Below are 18,827 nucleotides of genomic sequence, written 5' to 3'. Positions count from 1 at the left end.
TGTCCTGCAGAAGAGTGAAATAAATTCATGCTGACTGACAGCCACTTTAACTCCCGAGGTCTGGTGTGTTTTGAAGCTCACCGAGTTATCGGACTGGGTGATGGCTGGATTTGGCTGACGGGGTTGAATTGGCAGAAATATTCCCAGGAGTAGCATTTATACTGAGTTTACATCACAGCGTGCCTTTGATTCACTTGACAAGCTGTGGCAGCTGCACATGTAGAAATTTGTATTATAGGTCACGTCGGCAGGAGAGGCACAACGAACCACTCGTGTGTCACTTCTGTGTGAGAGCACATAAATTACAGCGAAATCTCACCGCAAACCGTGTCAAAAATAAATGACAAGGACTAACACAATGCAGTTAACAGTTGTATAGCCTCAGCATAAACCGAGCGCTTCTCCTCTACGTTAATTTATATTCCACCATTACATGCTACTAACTTTGCGTCTTCTCTTCTAGTTTGTGTTTTGTACTCTCAGCAGGTATCTTTGGTATCTTCTGATCTGCGGCTACTTTCCTCGCCAAATTCCACAGAGCTTATTTTTCTGTTATGTGTTCTTTTGCTCAGCTATCCTTTTCTCACACCCTTTTATCCTCACCCCAACCAGTCCAGGTAGATGGCTTTCTTCCTGTTAAAGGGAAGCTTTCTTGTCCCACTGTTGCCAGATTGCTTACTCAAAATGAATACTTGGATTTGCTGAGTTTCTCTCAATACGTCACCCTATAGCATAATGATGCCGCTGCCATGCCTCAATGTAGGAATGACAACAGGAAGTGATCAACAGTGACTGGCATTCACCAGATAGTCTTCTTTTCTCTTGTGGTTTGTGTTGTCTTCTCTGTAGGTATTTCTAGCTCTGGAGCTTTATGTTTCTGATCTTTCCTCATCTAGTCCCCACAGGGTTATTTTTCTCTTATGCGTTGTTTTGCTCTGCGATCTTTTGCTCTCATCCCGTCAGGGTAAAAGGAAGTCTTTTCACATCACGAATGCCTAAGTGCTTACTTAAAGGTAGCAGCTGGGTTTGTTGGGTTTCTCGATAACATAATATCGTATCATCTTTACCTCACTGTGTCATGTGTCCTGAGATGATTTATGCTGTGACTGCCATTATGTAACCCCATACTATGATGATGCCACCACCATGCCTCAATGTTAGAATGACATTGGGAGGTGATCAGCAGTGACATCTGGCGTTACTCAGATGTAGTCGTCTCTTCTAGTCTGTATTTTACCCTCTTTGTAGGCTTATCTAGCTTGGGAGCTGCATGTTTCTGATCTGCGGTTACTTTCCTCACTCAATCCCCCCCGCTTATTTATCTCTTATGTGTTATTTTGCTCTCCTATTTCTTTCTCTCACCCCTTTACAGCCTCCCTCCCTCAGCCTGATTCTGCTCGAGGTGTCTTCCTGTTAAAAAGAATTTTTTTCTTACCATTTTTTAGCAAAGTACTTACTCAAAAGGAATAGCTAGATTGATTGGGTTCCTCACCATAATATCATATTGTATAGTCTTTACCTCACTACGTTGAGTGGCCTTAGATGATTTCTGTTGTAAAATGGCGCACTGCAACCCCGGTGGCATGATGATGCCACTGCCATGCTTCAACGTAAGGAATAATATCAAGAAGTGATGAGCAGTGACTGATGCTCGTCAGACATAGTGCTTGGAGTTCTGCCCAAAAAAGTTACATTTTTCTCACATCAGACCACAGAATCTTTTTTTCCACGTTCTCTTAAAGTCTGTTAAAAGCCCTTTGGCAAATTCCAAGCAGGCTGCCTTTTACTCAGGATGACTTCTGTCTAGCTGTTCTATTGTAAAGGACTGATTGATGGAGTCCTGTGGGGGTAGTTTCCTTTAGACAGGTTGTCACATCCCTGATGTAGACTTCTGAAGCTCGGTTAGAGTGACAGTCCCTGGTCACCTCATTGACCAAGATATTTTGTGCTCAGTTAATCGGTTTGGACGGACAGGCAGCTCTCGAATCATTGATGTTTGTCACTTTTTCCATTACACAATCATATAAGGCCACTCTACCCTGGGAACAGTCAAATCTGTAGACATATTGCTATTGCTCTATGCCCTACCACATTTTTATAGTGGAGGTCTACAGAGAGTTCCTTGGACCTTATTGCTTGTTTTTTGTCCTGTCATGCGGTGTTAATTGTGAGGCCTTGTGCTTCTATAAACTCTCACCACTTCATTCAATTTGTCACAGGCAGATTACAGTCAGGTCTCAAGGACAGTCAAATCAAACAGTAAGAACCTGACTACACTCAGGAATGCAATGGACTGCTACGATGAAGGGTCGAAATAAGAGATTTCAGTTTTTGATTTTTACAAAATTTGCATATAACTTTTAAAAACACCTTTTCACTGAGAGCAGTATGTTTTTTTTCTTTTCTTTTTCTTTTCTTCTCACTGAGAGCAGTATGTGTGCAAAAATGACAACTTTGTTAATTTGAGAAGAAATCTACAGCACAATATATGTGCAACAGGTCTGAATGCATTTTCATGTGCTATAGAGTGCATGTTATCACTGATCTTTTTCCTGGCGAGTCCACATTTGTATACCTGCCATATATCAACCTATGCTGATGACTGTAAAAGTCTCAAGACGTCAGAAACCGTTTGGAGTATCTGTACGCTAAACCCTTGAAATGATTTGCTGCATACATTTCATACAATTCTTATGCAGTTCTTCATCTCAACATGTTAACATCTTTTGACAGCCTTGTGAAGATCATTGGCATTACATATTTAGCAAAGAAACAAAAACTGACAGACTATCAACATATCAATGCAGCCGGTTTTAATGTAGCTTTTGAAGTCTTGTTTTCCTTCTTTAGATTAAAGGTTGAAGTACTCGTGGTCTTTCAAATGTCATCTATTATTATAGTGACCCCCAAGGGATTGACGTTCACAAAGTCTGACTTAAAACTACTCTGCGTTGTGTACAGTCAGTGTTGGAAAGGCAAACAAGGCTTTGCTATAAACAATAACAGAAAAATTCTAACAGTTTGGAGATTGTTCCAACAGCTTTTATTTATTCTCATCAAAATTCACCAACTGCTGGGGATGCAGAGGTCACGGAGCCGAACAGCTGCCACTACGTGAAAATATGGGGAATTATGTTGCAGAATCCATTAACAAATTATAATGGAGAGATCATTTTTACTTTACAGATTTGATTTGCTTGTGAGTGTATTTCTACAATTACATGTGTGTTAATGGCATTTTGCATTCCTGTTTTTGTGAATCTACAGTTTACATTTTCTGGCTTAGGTGCAGATTTTAAGCTCAAAAAAGGATGTTGACACCACTGCAGACTAACACAGTCAGTTTTTATGCTTTCTGAGCTTTGCCCGTGCATCAGCAGAGGACTTTTAATGGTGGAAATGATGCAGAAGACAGAATGAATGCAGTTTAAACTCACAGGAAACCAGATGGCAGATACTCAGCCAGAGGGCAGCTGGGAAGCTTTTCCCTTCTTTCTTTCTTCTACTGAAACACAGACTGTGTTTCTGACATTACCAACAATTTTTACGCTTTAGCTTTATGCAGGAATGCCTTTAAATACAGATGATGGATGGAGTGTAATTTGCACATTGCTCAAGGCGCAAACATATTTATCATCAGGAAGTTGACTTGTTTCCTGGTGATAAATACTGCTGAATGGTGTTATTATCGTCACATTGAAGCCGAAGCAGCACCTCCCTCTAATTCTACCAGCCTGTTAGACTGACACTAACGAGCAAATGTGGAATTCATCGTCAGTAACCTGTGAGGAGTCCAATTTAATTGTGGGAACTGAAGCTGCCTGTGTATTGAGTTCTGATGAATTGTTGCCATCTACTGGACACTTTCAGTGGTGCAACAGTAACAAGCTCACTGCAGGATTCTCATTAAAACTGTGTGGAGTTCATCTGTACATACAAATGATACAATTATACATGTTTGAATATTATCCAATTGTACATGAAATGCAACTTTTGAAAACTCAGCTTTTATATTTTACGCTGCAGTTGGGATTTGTCGTTTGTATTGTGTTGTATTTGTGCTATTTATATGTATAAATGAGATTTTGCTACACAGCAAACAATATTTTCTTGATAAAAATGAGCAAAGAGAGTCTGAATTGGACCCGTTGCCAATATATTTGGAACAAAACATCAATAAGGCATTATATCATGTCACTTGGTCTTGTAGTCAAGGTGATGTGTGCCAAATTTAAGAAGATATGTTCATTTTGTCATTTGCAAAAACATTTTCTAGGAGCTATTTTGCCTTACGTCATATTTTCCAAAGCAAACACGCTAACAAACAAAGTGTCATCTCTGCACATATGTTTCGAAAGCATACAGCATCATCCAATGTTCAGGGGAGTCCGAACATGCTGGATAAAAAAGGTCAGCAACGATTATTCTGTCTGAGACAGCTCACCAAGTTTCAGATTGATAGGATGCTGATGAAGCTCTTCTACTGTTTCTTTATCCAGTCAATCATTTCGTTTTCTATCATATGCTGGTATGGTAACCTTGGCAACAAGAACAAGAGTTAGCTGGAAAGGATAGTAAAAGTCTACCCTCTATCCTCTAGTAAAGTGGTGAATTTACACATCACAGTGCCTGAAAATCCAGGCTAGACTTCATGGTATTATGTCTGTTGCTGCAAGTTGTGTATAGTTTTTAAAGTTTAGCCCTGACAATAGTGAGTGTAGAGAGTTGAAGAATATTCAGTATGAGTGTCTTCATTTAAAAACAATTAGGAGCCTGTTATGGAGATTATAGAATCACTTATAATGTAAAACTTTTATATTTCCCTTTGCAAGGATTGCATCACGATAGATCGCATCTGCAAAAGACTGAAGAAGAATAAAATAACAATATTTGTAAGAAAAATAACCCGAAAAACAGCAAAAAGCAAGACTTACGCATTTATTAACCACATTGTGCTGTCAATGTGTGTGACTGTGGATTTAGGATTAAGAAAACACATGAAAGAGCAAAAAAGCAAATAAACAAAAAAAAAAGCACAGTAACTGTAACTTCAGTCAGAATAAAAAAAAATGGGATTATTAGTAAGGTTGCAATTTCAAAACACATATTTAAATAAAGCTTAACAATGATCTGTATATTACTATGTCAACTTAACAGCGTTTTTTCTGTTTCTGGTCCATATAGGAGATTATAGATAACTGTACTGGGATGTGTGTCAAGAATCATAGAGTTACTCTATAATGACACCATCCTTAGTACCATGAAGGTACCGTGATATCATAAGTGTCCAATATTTTGATCAAACTACCATTTAAAAAGCAACCACATTGATGATTTCTGCAGTTTTATTGGAATTAGATATGTACAAAGTGAACAGCTGTAATATGACACAGCGTATTAAACGGGTTTTAAGCGTCTCTATTGTGACAGCACCATCGCCATTACTGATGAGTTACAACCGGGTTGATTTAATGACTCAGTCATCAAACTGACATTCATGCTCAGTCTTCAAATCCACATAAAGCAAACTCTGATTATTGGCACATGCTTAGAAATCTCAAAATTTTAAGTAAAAATTGTAAGAACACCATCAATCTGTTGAAATCGCTAGCTGCAATTATTTAAAAACGTCCCTTCCCTCCCATTATAGAAAATTAGCGGGTCAATATGCTCAGAAAAAAATACTTGGTTTCACCTCAACGGCATCAGCAAAACTGGAAAAACAGGAAAAAAATATGGAGCATTAAAAAAATGTTTTTCTTTTTAGTTTTTCAACAAAATACAGACGAGTGGCTGAGAAGAACTTACCTTCCAGCGGTTGCCACACTCGTTGCACAGAACAAATGTGGTCATTGGCTCATCAGCGCTGCGTGTCTGCACCTAAAACAAACACACATGGGAGGTTTGCTGTGAGCACAACACAACACTGAAGCACTTTATACAATCCAGAACTGAATAAAGCTGTAACACAATCAGCTGGGAGTGTTTATGGAATATGTCAGTCCAGTACTGGCTTCTCATGGCTGCACACACACACACAAATAATTATCAACAGGCTAGGAGTGGCTTCTGCAACAGTAAATAATGATTTCTTATTGCTTTTCTTAATAAAAAAAAAAAAAAAAAAAAAAAGGCAAACAGCTGACAAAAACTGCATATGAAAAAGGCAAATTAATTCAAACACATCATGCTGTGACTTTTTTGCTGTTTGACACAAAAAGAGACCTCACATGTTTGTCATTTCCACAACTAGTCTACAAGTCTGTCTGATAGAACAGAATTTACCCAGATTTAAGGGTTCTTGGATCATTTTGACTGTTTTTTAGAACTTTATTTACAAGACACAGAGATCTGTTGATACGTGGACTCCACATGTGCACAGCAAAATGAGAGACAAAGAGAAGAGTAACACTGACAAAGAAGATTTGATTGGAAAAAGAAACGCAGCATCAGTTGTGCGGAAAGACTGGTAGTCTGTTGGCGTCGTCTTAGAATTGTTGCCACCACACGAAGCAACACAACTCATTTGTTTGTCAAGTTAAATCAGCATCAAAAAGCTCTGTATGACCAGTGCAAAGCCAGATCTGAATGACAAAGCCAAAAAACATTTTTTGATGCCTTTGCCAGAATTACACCACATAAAAAGGCTTTTTCAGCTTTTTTTATTATGTTTTTCTTTGATACAGACATGCTTTCCAACAAAATCCCCCCAATCATTCGAGAATGATTCATTCTTTTCCAAATAGAGTCATTCAAAGCAACTGGTGACTTTGTTTTCATATTGCAAAAAATACACTGCTCAAACAACTAAGGGAACATTTAATCATCAGAGTAGAACACCAATTCAACTAAAGGTCTGGGATATCGATCTGTCCAGTTCAAGGATAAGTGATTGTGATTCCTCCCCTCTGCGGATTAATAATTTTGGTCTCACTGTCCATTTGTACATCATTTTGTTCTCAATAAATTACAAATTTTCTGAGCAGTGTATAAAAATGTGTATATCACAGAAAGAAACAACTTTGCTGTCAGTTTATTCCAGTATCATGCAGCCCAATGTTATAGTATCCAATCAAAATCCTAAATAAATACCTGCTAGCTTCACACAGACATCATAATTAACTTGCAGATATTTTTCACATTTGTTGTTCTATCATTAAGCTTGTGATACTAGTAAGAATATTTTGAAATTCCACTTGAACCCAACATTAAACTTACAAAAACAATACGACACAAGCTGCTGAACGCTCGTATTTTGAAAAGTCCTGCTCGAGCTAAACTTCATCTCACTTCAAACGGTGAGTTGTGCATTTCTGTTTGCTCACCTGGTTGTAGGTGCAGTTCTTCTTCTTGCACTTGCTGCACTGCAGCAGGTCAGTGGTGGTGCCTCCAGTTTTGGCCATCTGGTGCTCCCTGATGGCCTCCTGGGTGAGAACGTTCCTCAGCTGTTTCAGCTCGTCGCTGGCCATTTCCTTTAAAAAGGAGACACGTGAAGGAAGCGATGGAAGGAGGAAACAAGAACGTGAGGTGTCATCATGCACAAAAATAGAAAGAGGAGTCGATCAAGGAGCAAAGGTGAAGCTGCATCATTCTTGTACCTCAGCAGACATGGTGGCAATGCGGTGTAAGTCGATGCTTCCTGCCAGTACGTTTCTGCGAAGTCCAGGGTTCTTGGGGTCCTTCAGGTTGCTGATGCGGCTCCGCACCCTGTTCTTATATTTCATATCAGTGGCCTTTGTCTCCTGGTAGATATGTGCGATCACACAGTCAAGGGCCTGTTAATTCCACTCTGGAGCATGTGTGATAGTAATCATATGAAACAGATGTCACTAAAACCAAACCGTAGCTGTGAATAATTCACTAAACTGAAGGATATGATGTTCAATCTCCGCTGCCATCCCGTCACAGTTAGCTCCAAAGTCTTTGTAGTCATCTGTGAAGTGCAGAGAACATAACTTGCGTTAATCAGCCAACTACATTCATATCCGAGTGTGCTCCACATGCAGCCATTTGCTGTTAAGTTCCACTCTGCAGTGTTTTTAAATATGTTTATTAGGATATTAGTGTGGCCTCACTGTCGGTGCGCAGAGCAGCTGAAATCATCTCAATGCACTTGTCTCTGACAGATTCTCCAGTGGAGAGGTGAGGGGACAGCGGACCCCCAGGAGAGCTGAAGCTGGGTGACATCGGGCTGGTCGGGGTGGTGGGAGTCTTAGGGGCTTCAATTTTGCCCTTTCTGCAAAAAAAAAAAAAAAAAGTTTTATCATCATTTAATTTCATTGAAGACTGTTTAGCGCACTTAGAGCTCTTTTCAATTATTTGCAATTTCATTTAGCATTTTTTATCCAAAGCGATGTACATCTGAGTAGATACAACACAAGCAAGGATCTAGTCAGGAGAAAACAACCTGAATAAGTGCCACAAAACACATTCATCCACTTTTAGCAAAACACCACTCCTAAATATCAATGATGCTTCTTTACTTTCTAAAAATATGTCTAAATAATAACTGTTGTGTCCATTTGAAGTTGTTTATTACCATTAGCTGGTTGTCAGACACCCAGTTCATCTGCACCAAATCAAAATGAATTCTAAATGAAGTACTTTCAACAAAAAACTAATTCCTGTGCACATTATGAGACAAGCAATGAGGGAAAAAAATGCAAAAAGCAAGACAGAAAACAGGATGAAAATTTGCAGGATCAATTAGCAAAATAACATATATGTACTATTAACATAAGGTGACCATTTATTCGAAAGAGGAGGCATTTCCAAAGCTTTGAAGCTGCCTTCAAGCCCTACTTTGCTTTATCCTGAGCTAGACTGAATATAAACAGTTATGAAGCTCTACAGCAGAGGTTCAATTTCTCAAGATTCTCACTTTATTTTAACATCTGACTCTCTGTACCTTTTACTCATTTGAATGAAGCAACATTTTAAATTAACTGGAAGAATTAAAAAGTTGCACTATTATAATACACTGCAGACACTATTCCTAATGTCTACATATTAAATAGAAATTATCATTTGCATTTAGTTTATGGTTAAGGAACACTGACATCCCTGCAAAGCATACAAATAAACATATCTTTGTTGTGATGCAGCTGCTGCAGCTTATAAATACAGTAAAATAAAGTCTAGTTTCTGTATCACACTGAGTGCCTGTTGCCTTATTTTAGATTTATTTCAGTGAGTAAATCACTTTATACTTGGAGTAAAGCCACCACTGCAAATCTTATTGTATTTAAGCAGCAAAACTCTCTGTAATAAAGCATTTGATACACCACAGAAAATCTCTGCTGGATTGAATGTGACTGTTTTGCTCCATTGATTTGACCACAAAAGCTGTGAGTATTCAGCTCAACTGTCTGCTTGCAGAAAAGCATTTAGGATAATCGGCTATGTAAGATCAATGGCACATCAGACGAGGTAAATTAATAATGAAGTTACCACTGCTGTGCCAAATACATCAACTGCACGCAGCCCTTTCTTTAGTTTGGAGTCGGCTGCTGTTTGGTGAAGTCAGAGAATCGAAAGCAACAGTCTGACAGCAGATCTTAAGGTGTATGTGCAAGTTGGTGATGATGGAGGAGATGGAGATGAGCTGTGGCAGGCTGAGGTCGGCTCCGGTGAGCTCTGGTCCAATTTAACCTCTGATCAGCAGCAGAAAAGAATATTTAAATACCTGTCGATGCCGTCAGTAGAGGGCTTCCTCTGTGGAGGTCCAGGCTGAGGAGGTTTGGAGCTGTGAGACTCTCTCCTTTAATAATGCAAAACCAGAGTCACTCATGTCATTTTCCCCTTTGAGGAAATCCACACAATCATTTTTATACAACCAGAAGATGAAAGCCGGTGAAATGTGTCTCATTTACCTTTCAGCTGTGAGCTTCTTAGCTGGCGGTGAGCTGCTTTTCTTTGAATCAGTTGATTCCCGTCTAAGTAATAAGACACTTTGAGTAAATCTGCGTTTAATCTGGATTTGATGGTCCAAGTCTAACTGGGATTGGAGGTTATGTAAACCGCCCCTACCTGTCAGGTTTGGACTCCGTTGAATGACGTTTCACAGGTTGGCCGGACTTTGAGTCACTGGAATCCTTCCTGCAGCAGAAGAAACAGTTTTGTGACACTAGCGACTAATTTTAAGTAAAAAAACACACACACACTTGGGTTATTGTTCAACTGTGGAACTCCTTCCCACACCTGTGCTTTTCTTTTTTCACCTCCAAACTGGGCTTTTTGAGAGGAGGCGGTTTACAGTCAGACGAATCTTTCCTGACAAAAGGAAACATTTGAGTGTGATTTTGAACCAAATCCAGCTGCCGAGAGTGAAAAGTAGAACTCATCTCCTCATGCACTGAATGTTTTTCCAAAGCCACAAAACCATCAGTGAGTACAACACCCGCAGTTCAACAGGCATTTTTGCACTCATGACTCGCCAACCTTTCTCTCTTGGCTTCATCTGAGTGCTTTTTAGACACTTTGCTATCCACTGAGTCTTTCCTGCAACAAGAACAGCAACAGAAAAGCATCAGACACCAGCTAAAAGTGCCAGAGGCCTCCAGTAATACATCACCATACTCATACAACGCTGCAGTTTAAAATGTAAAACAAAAGCAAAACAAAGATTACAGTCTGAGGTCACTGCTCCTCCAGACACAACAGAAAACTTAATTTTCACGGATGAATGAGAGACAGAATCACTCCCAGATCGCGGACCTGTCTTTCTTCACGTGGTCTGATGTCTTTTTCTGCGGGGGAGGCTTGGAGTCTGTAGACGCCTTCCTGCTGCAGCAAACAACACAAGGATTCAATGCAGGGCAGAGAACTCCAAATGTAATTACGGGTTATTTTCTCCAAACTATTCCATCTGAGACACTCCATGCAGAGAACTCATCCGATCCAGACCTGTCTTTTTCCTTTTTCCCATCCAGCGAGGGACGCTTTGTCATCGGAGGAGGAGGAGGGTGAAGGTGAAGAGGCAGCGGAGGAAGAGGAGCGTTGGGGTCAGGAGGCTCCTTTCTAAATGAAAAGACGCCTTTGAGCGACTGCACAACGGGAGTGAGGGAAATGTCACAGTGATGCAACACGAGTGGGCATGCAGGGCCTGACCTGGGCGGAGGAGGATGAAGGTAAAGAGGAAGAGGAGCGATCGGCGCGTTTGGGTCCGGTGGAGCTTTCCTGATGTGAAAGTTCAGTGCTTGTTGGAGTCTCTTTTTTTGGCACAGTTTAATTAAAAAAAGAATCATGTACCACAGCAGGGATAGACTGATTATCGTGGCCGATATTTGGCAGTTTCTTGATATTTTTATTGATAAATTACATGTGCTACTTCAGCATCCTCTTTGTGTCTGTAAACACTCTATGGCCTTGGAAATGTCCCTCAAGCAGCAAAAACTGAATCAATTCCTCTCACAGTGGTTAAGGCTATGCTAACGGCTAGCAGCTAAGTTAGTAGGCAGCTACAGGTTAACCTGAAACAGAGGCTGGAGAAACATCATTAATAATGCTTTAAGATCTGGTTGTTTGTGGGGAATAAAAGTGAAAGAAAAGTGAAAGATTAAGAAAATAGAAGAACAGCAAACGTAACTGCAGAAGGCAAAATGATCAATCTCAGTACATCCTACATAAACAGAGGAAAGTGTCCTAATTTAATCTCTCCTATTTATATTTTAAATATTCAGTCATAGTCACCCTTATTGATGATATAAAGGTTCTCTGCTGTCTCATGTTGTTAATTCATTATATGTAATGTGTCTTGACTGCAAATATCGGTTATCGGTCTTTCTTGATTACCAATATCGGCATCGATATAGGCCCAAAAAAAGACAAAAAAATAATATAACATATCGGTCAATCTCTACTCCTGACCTCTCTTTTTTTACTTCCACCGAAGGCCGTTTGGTTTGCAGGGACCCGGGTCGAGGAGGACGAGGATGTCGTGAGGAAGAGTCTTTCCCGTCCTTCCTGAACACATGTCACAACAGCACAGATCAGAGTCCCAGATGATGCATCATGCAGATGCTCGAGCACATAACACCTGACCAACTCATCACAGCATGCACGGTGCACAGCAGGCGTGCTGTTAGGCCATGACTTCAGTTATAAAACTGCAGGAGCAAATGTCAGCACATGTGAGTACCTCGGTCAGTTTTATGTCATGCAGTAGCAGCAGCAACTTTCACTCTGTCGTGCGCATCGGCTCCGGAAGTCCTGACCTTTCTTTTTTCACGTCCAAAGACGGACGTTTGACAGGAAGAGGAGGCCGAGGGGGTCGAGGAGACGGGAAGCGAGTGGGATACAGAATACTGCTGTCCAACACTCCTCTCCTGGAATAAATGATTCATTCTGAAGCTTCACTGCAACTCCATGATGTGTAATTATCACTTTTTGAGTCATTACTTCCTCACCTTTCAAATATCGGTCTGTAAGTATCAGTATGCTTCTCACTGTCTCGTTGCGTCGTGTTAATCGGCCTCTCGTGTCGACTCTCGTCCCTGCTTTTGTCCTTCTTCATGTCATCTGCACTGCTATGCTTCTTCAGCTCCTCGGGGTGTTTCTCTTTCTTGAGCTCTTCCACATGTTTCATCTTTTTCGGTTCCTCTAACGGTCTTTCTTTCCTCTGTTCGGACTTGTGTTTTTCGCCTTGCTGGTCCTGCATGTGCTTCTGTTTCTTGTTATCCGTCTCCGGTTTGGGACTTTCCGCAGGTTTCTCTTTTCTGATTTCTTGTAGATGTTTCTCATTTTGCAGGTCCTCTCGGTGCTTTTCGTCCCTCGGGTCGTCCACGTGTCTCTTTTTGTGTTCGTCGTCGTGTTTTTCTTTTCTGTCAGAGGGTTTTTTGTCAGGATCTGAGTCGTGTTCGGGTTTGACATCCAGTCTCCTGTGACTAGCAGAAGGAAGAATCATGTTTACCTCTGATCAACAGCTAAACATTTATCTGTTTTCTGTCGGCCCCATTCAGACGGGAGTGATACCAAATGCACAGATTACGTACTTTTTTCTTAAAGAAAAAGAAATCACATATTTACTGTAAATTTCTGACCAATAAAAGTGGCATTGATACCAGTTCAGCTCTCCTAAAGAAAGAAAATCCAGTATAAATGACAAATTAAAAGGGAAATACCACTAATTTCCTGACATTTTTTAATCTCAAGTTAAGATAATTTGTTAGAGATGCTGATGGTAATTTCTAACTGGTTCTATTTTTTTTCAGTTTTACTTAACATTTTGGCCTAAGCAACAGAACATGACATATTTAGTATCTCCTACTTTTATGTAATGTTTTCTTTTTCCTTTTCCCACATGGAGAACAATCTACCTGCAGCTGTCAGGGGGTAGAAAATTGTACTTTTTTAAAATGATGCAATTAAACAACAAAGAAGTGAAAACACAATGTCTTCAAAGCTACCACAGCACAGAAACTAACTTATTTTGCATCATCCTTAAACAGTTGCTGTGTTGTGACTGCCAGGGAGTAATTGGCCTCGACAGTTTCTTTGATTTTGTAATTGTTCTAAGAGCTTTTCAACAGAGCTGTTGGCACTTCTGAGGCTGAGATTTTTTTCTCAAGGCCAGTATTTGTATGAATATGCAGAAGTGTCGTCTAAAAGCCTAGTGTAATGGTAACTCAGTGGTCTGGCTCTGACTGAACAGGCCTTGCAGGTCTGCAGAGCTTTATTTCGTAAAGCATGTGCTGTGTCTGAGACGTCATGCACCTGTGTCTGTGCAGCAGCTGTGAAACCACTGACCTGCTGTGTCTCTCGGAGGGGGAGCTGTTTGGAGACGCTGCCGTTTTGCCGGGGTCCAAACCGTTTTTCATTTCAGTCGATTTCTCAGAGTTAGAATGGCCAGAGTCTGTGTGAGTGTGTGTAGGAGGAAGAATCATATCAGCAAATCATCCTAAGCACTTCAGCAGAAGGCAACTGGACTTCTTTTTCTGGGGGGAGTTCTTGACTATGTTTCACTTTCATTCAGTAAGCTTACTCCATTCTAAGTGACCAGGTATTTATTTTCAACCCCAAATCAAGTGACTCAGGGCTGATTTGTGACCGACTCACATGACTTAAGGTGTGGTTATGAAACTGCCTGAAGAGGGATCTCAGGACTGCATTATAGGTACCTGACAAGCGGGGTCCTAGTCTGACATCCCAGACTACTCATTTCATTTAATTTCTTCAGACTTTGCCCTTCTTTGTGCAATTGGCGTGTTATTGTTTTCTTTATGATGACAAACAAAGACAACCTCCTGGCAGTGACCTATCACACTGAAAATTTTAACTTTTGCCAAGGATTTTGATTGTGCAGTACGCACAGTTGATCGCCCATTTTAATTACAGTGCTTTTAGCCTTATTGTCTTGCATGCAAATTTTCCACCACAACTGTTCCATCTTTGACTTTTTAGAGTGAACATTGAAGCTACATCTTTCACCTAGCCCCACCCATGACGACTGTGATTGGTTTAAAGAAATACAAACAAACATTTTTCCACTATAGCAGAATGAGTGTAGCAGAACATTATGTAGTACTGAACTGGTTGAGGGCTGCACAGTGGATCGGTGATTAGCACTGTCGCCTTGCAGCTACAAGATCCCCGGTTTGCGTCACGGCCTGGCATGGGATCTACATGGAGTTTGCATGTTCTCCTTGTGCATGCGTGGGTTTTCTCCAGGTTCTTCAGCTTCCTCCCACAGTCCAAAAACATGATGAGATTAATTGGTAACTCTAAACTGTCTGTAGATGTGAATGTGACTGTTTGTCTCTATATGTAGCCCTGTGATAGACTGGTGACCTGTCCAGGATGCCCCATGCCTTCGCCCTATGTCAGCTAGGTTAGACTCCAGTCCCCTCGCGACCCTAACGAGGATTAAGTGTTGTATAGATAATGGATGGATGGTTGAAGTGGCTGGCAAAGCGACACCAATGATGTCCTAGACTTCATACATCTCTAAAACCAGCTGTCTTGTCTGTCCAGAATGTGGACATTGTTGTCCTCAAAAGTGTCTCTTTATTTTAGATGCAGGCAGATTGCTGAGTCTTTTATATATAGTATTATGTATATACTAGTATATCCAGACTGGAGTCTATCCCATCTGACTTTGGGCGAAGGCAAGGGATGCCCTGGACAGGTCACTAGCCTATCACAGGGCTGCAGAGAGACAAATAAGCAGTATATATACCCTATATATGCAATGAGGGTTGCACATTTTTATATGTAGGGGACATTAAACAAAAACTTCCCAAGCATATGGCACAACACACGAGAACCGGCTCCTCAGGACAAGACTGCACTCAAAGGATAAGGGACATTCATCCACATTAAACAAAAAGAGGGGCTCTACGATACCATTCACCACATACTTATAACACAGTCTTGAGGTCCCTACCCTGGTAAATTTAAAACCAGTAACACCTGTGAGTCTTTCTTTTCCCATGTAGAGCAACACTGCAGACAAAAAAATGTCATCGGTCTACCTGCAGCTGTCAGAGGGCAGAAAAATTGCCCTTTTTTTCAAAATGATGATGCAATTAAACAAGAAAGAAATGAAAATACAACATCTTAAAAGGTGCCACGGCACAGAAACAAAAGTCATCATCCTTTGACAGTTAAGAATTACTTCACTGTAACCTACAGGGGGGAAATTGCTTTAACAATTTCTTTGATTTTGTAATTACTTTAAGTGCTTTTTGGCAAAACTCTTTTCACTTCTGAGGCCGACGACAGGCTGCAAGTCTTCGGATTTGGAGGTGAGACTAAATACCTCGACTCTACACCAGAAACTTCTTTAATGAGAAGTGAAATGTCTTCAGGAACCGAAAAAGAAATCTAGCTGCCTTCTACTGAAGTTTAACATACTATGACTGAGAATCCACAGACATATCAGCAAATCATTCAGTCTGCTAATCTGTTTATTACACAAACTGCTGTAAATCCTTATGTAAATCAGCAAATCTTTACCCAGAAGTCTTTTCCAGTCTTTTATGAGGACCTTTGCCAAGGCAATAACTTCTTCGTCTGTGCAGTGCTTCCTGATACCGTTCACAGACATGCCGATTCTTGTCTCCTGACAAAACATTACACACAAAAAGCACATTGTGAGCTTTAGTGATCCTGCATTTATGTCAGCTGTTGTGTTGGTGTAAGACTTTGAGTAAAAATGGTAAAACTGGGACACACCTGGAGAAGTTTAAGTGTCATATTGAAGCCTTGGAGCTCTTTCAGGAGGTCTATAGCGCCCTCCTGCACACAGAAAATACAGCCAATGTTACTTGTAATGTGGAATTATTCAATGTGTTCGTTAACAACATGTAAAAACAGTGCAAAATGCAGATTTGACAGCATGCAAACGTGAGCTCTGCAGAAGGAAGCAACGGTTTCACTTCTGCATTATTGCCCTCATCTGCAAAATTCAAAACATGCATCACGACAGACGTTAAATAAATTTTTTTTCCGTGACCGCAGCTCATCCTGACAACAAACTAGAAGTTACTGCAGCAGCATTCTGGTCTGCAGCCCTCTAACTGGGCTGTGCAGGAGCGCCATGAAACATTGCCGTGTTTGCACATTTAGTCACAACACACGCACGACCTCACTCCCAGGCCGCGTTGTTTACTTTCCGTTGCACACAATGAATTACTCCTCAATATGTCAACCAGAGGAACGTTTCTGCAATAGGAAAATCTAACCGACAAAATGAACTCGACCTACAGATTAGAGGCTGCAAGATCATGCGAGGGAAAAATACGCAAACCCCTGCGCCAGACACCTGTTGAGCATTTGTTACAGTACAGTCAGGCTCGTGTTACACTTCTGCCAACTTTCCAAACACACAAATTCACCAAGAACTCAATCGAAACCTCGAGGAAGCTTATTTCACTTTTGTCGGGGCCTTCTGCGCAGCACGAGGTGGCAGGACAACGCGCCACCTGTGGGTGTCAAAATAGTGTCTCTCACCGTGTTATTTCTAGACACCATCTTGTCCAGTTTTTTTGCAATCCGGATGAGATCTTCCTCTCGAGTCATCGCTGCATTTAGTCCGCCTTGAACCAATTAGTTACGTCGGCCGGATACTTCTTAAAAGCAACTTTCAAACAGAAAAAGTTCGGATCCGCTGCAGGTCGGACTTCACGCACGGCGCACTCCATTCAGCCCCAGGGGCGTGTCCTGCTGCAGGATCCCAGCTGACGACCGCGACATATGACAACAACTAAATATAGACGTTGTAGTAAACGTATGGACAGCGCAAATAGCTGCACTCAAGGGTGATTTATGCGTAAAACCATTTGTTACACCTGAAAAACACTCCTCAACCCAACCAGGAAATCAGTCACCTCAGTTTTCCTATCTTTAATCTCACTGCCTAGTTTATTTTTCTATATTCGGGCAGCTTTACACCACCTCATGTTTAAGTTTCTCCACTCAAACCAGGTCACTGTCTAATGATTAATCTCTCCAGACTGAAGCCAGGGCGCAGTGTGGACTCCACTTATTTGCACACCAGTACCAGCTGCAGCTGCTGTGCCAAAGAGCAGCCTGACACTGGATCAGTGCACCACCTGTTTATTATCTCACACACAACTTCACAACACAAGATACTCTCTTAGTGTGAATCAAAGCAGAAATATTAAGAATTATTTTAATGTAGAGAACAAACTTAATGTTATTTAAAAGAAGGGGAACTGCGCCTGGGGTTGTTTAGACGTGTTTGCCACTAGAGGGCACTGTCAACTAAACTGAAAACACCTTTCAGTTTCTATTTTCTGTCACTGCTCCTAATTTTTTTAAAAAGCTTGTGCAGTGCAGGATCCCTCAACTGAGCCTTTTCAACGATATTTGCATCTTATTTTGAAGGAACCTGTTTGCAGAATACATATGACTGATATGTGAAATATGTGCAATATTCCACATTTATAAAACTCTGTATATTTTTGGTTTATTTATTTTTTTTATTTTTCTACTGATATTCCTTTAATGTTTGCACTATCCCCTTTGTCCATGTACCCATATAAATTTCCCCACTGTAGGATTAATAAAGGCTGATCGAATTGAAACATTCAGGGCTCTTTTAAAAAAAAATATCCAATGACACCCAATGATGACATATTATCTTAATATTGACCCAAAGTTATTTAATTTCACATGACTTGAGGCTGTATTTGCACCAGCCTGTGCTGCCCACACTCCTCCTTTGAGTGCCGTGACTTAGCAGAGGTCGTATAAACAGACATTCAGGGAATAAAATGACTGAAAATTACTGGAGCAAGTGCTTTCTGCAAGGTCCTTTGTATCCACATAAAATGTGTTTGTATCTGATCTCTGACAGCTTCTTAGAAACAGTGGCTTACAGGCTGTTTTCATAGGCAAAACCTTCTCCAGAGGGAAACACGCTCCCACAGTTTAAAGGTACAGCTTTTACTCCCACAGTCCACCGGGAGCTGAGGCCCCGACACAGTTCACATCTTAGACGTTCCTGCTGCTCCACTTTCTGCAGTGGGAGGCGAGTTCAGCTAGTTTTTGAAGTTGGATCACGTGATAAAGAGGCTGAATCTCTCTTGTCTAGAAATGTATCCAACAGTTTATATGGGCACAGTTTATGTAGGCAGCAATGCTCCCTGACTTAATTGTATGTCATTACAGAACAGTATTGGTTGGAAAAGTTAACTGCCTGCCCTAAAGGTAAATTGTAAGCATTCAGGATTTTTTTAATGTGCTCCAATTTGAAGCCGTGGAATACAAAGCGAGGCCCATTAATCCCAATGCAAACTGCGACGCTGCTGTTTGTAGTGCAGGGATTTGAAAGATAACTGTGTTAATGATGGCAGGTGAAAGTA

The 18,827-nt window shown here is 40.8% G+C and overlaps 1 protein-coding gene across 2 annotated transcripts; it reads right to left on the bottom strand.

Annotated features, from left to right (window-relative positions):
- Positions 1-5,331: 5,331 nt before the first annotated feature.
- tcea3 (transcription elongation factor A (SII), 3) lies at positions 5,332-17,274 on the bottom strand. Of its 2 annotated transcripts, XM_051957208.1 has the most exons (14): positions 16,951-17,274; positions 16,174-16,236; positions 15,955-16,060; positions 13,747-13,852; positions 10,201-10,272; positions 10,030-10,098; positions 9,873-9,935; positions 9,686-9,760; positions 8,076-8,236; positions 7,878-7,933; positions 7,599-7,754; positions 7,326-7,472; positions 5,809-5,880; positions 5,332-5,714 (listed from the first exon to the last, which is right to left on the bottom strand). In XM_051957208.1, the coding sequence occupies exons 1-14, from the start codon at positions 17,017-17,019 to the stop codon at positions 5,706-5,708; spliced, it is 1,224 nt and encodes a 407-aa protein (XP_051813168.1). In that variant the 5' UTR covers positions 17,020-17,274; the 3' UTR covers positions 5,332-5,705. The 2 variants fall into 2 exon arrangements, with proteins under 2 accessions (XP_051813168.1, XP_051813169.1); XM_051957209.1 differs by lacking the exon at positions 10,201-10,272 and having other exon boundaries at positions 16,951-17,257.
- Positions 17,275-18,827: the final 1,553 nt, after the last annotated feature.

Source organism: Acanthochromis polyacanthus, chromosome 12 (assembly GCF_021347895.1).
Source record: "Acanthochromis polyacanthus isolate Apoly-LR-REF ecotype Palm Island chromosome 12, KAUST_Apoly_ChrSc, whole genome shotgun sequence".
NCBI classification, from domain to species: Eukaryota; Metazoa; Chordata; class Actinopteri; family Pomacentridae; genus Acanthochromis; species Acanthochromis polyacanthus.
Note: the sequence above shows the minus strand (reverse complement) of the source record. Positions and strands in the feature narration are given on the sequence as shown.

Excerpts from the sequence above, each read along its gene's own strand:
- tcea3 (XM_051957208.1), bottom strand. The coding sequence starts at position 17,019 with ATGACTCGAGAGGAAGATCTCATCCGGATTGCAAAAAAACTGGACAAG. Across the intron at positions 7,755-7,877 it reads TGGCAGCGGAGATTGAACAT|CATATCTACCAGGAGACAAA; the intron begins CATATCCTTCAG and ends TGTGTGATCGCA. Across the intron at positions 7,473-7,598 it reads TTGCCACCATGTCTGCTGAG|GAAATGGCCAGCGACGAGCT; the intron begins GTACAAGAATGA and ends TCCTTTTTAAAG.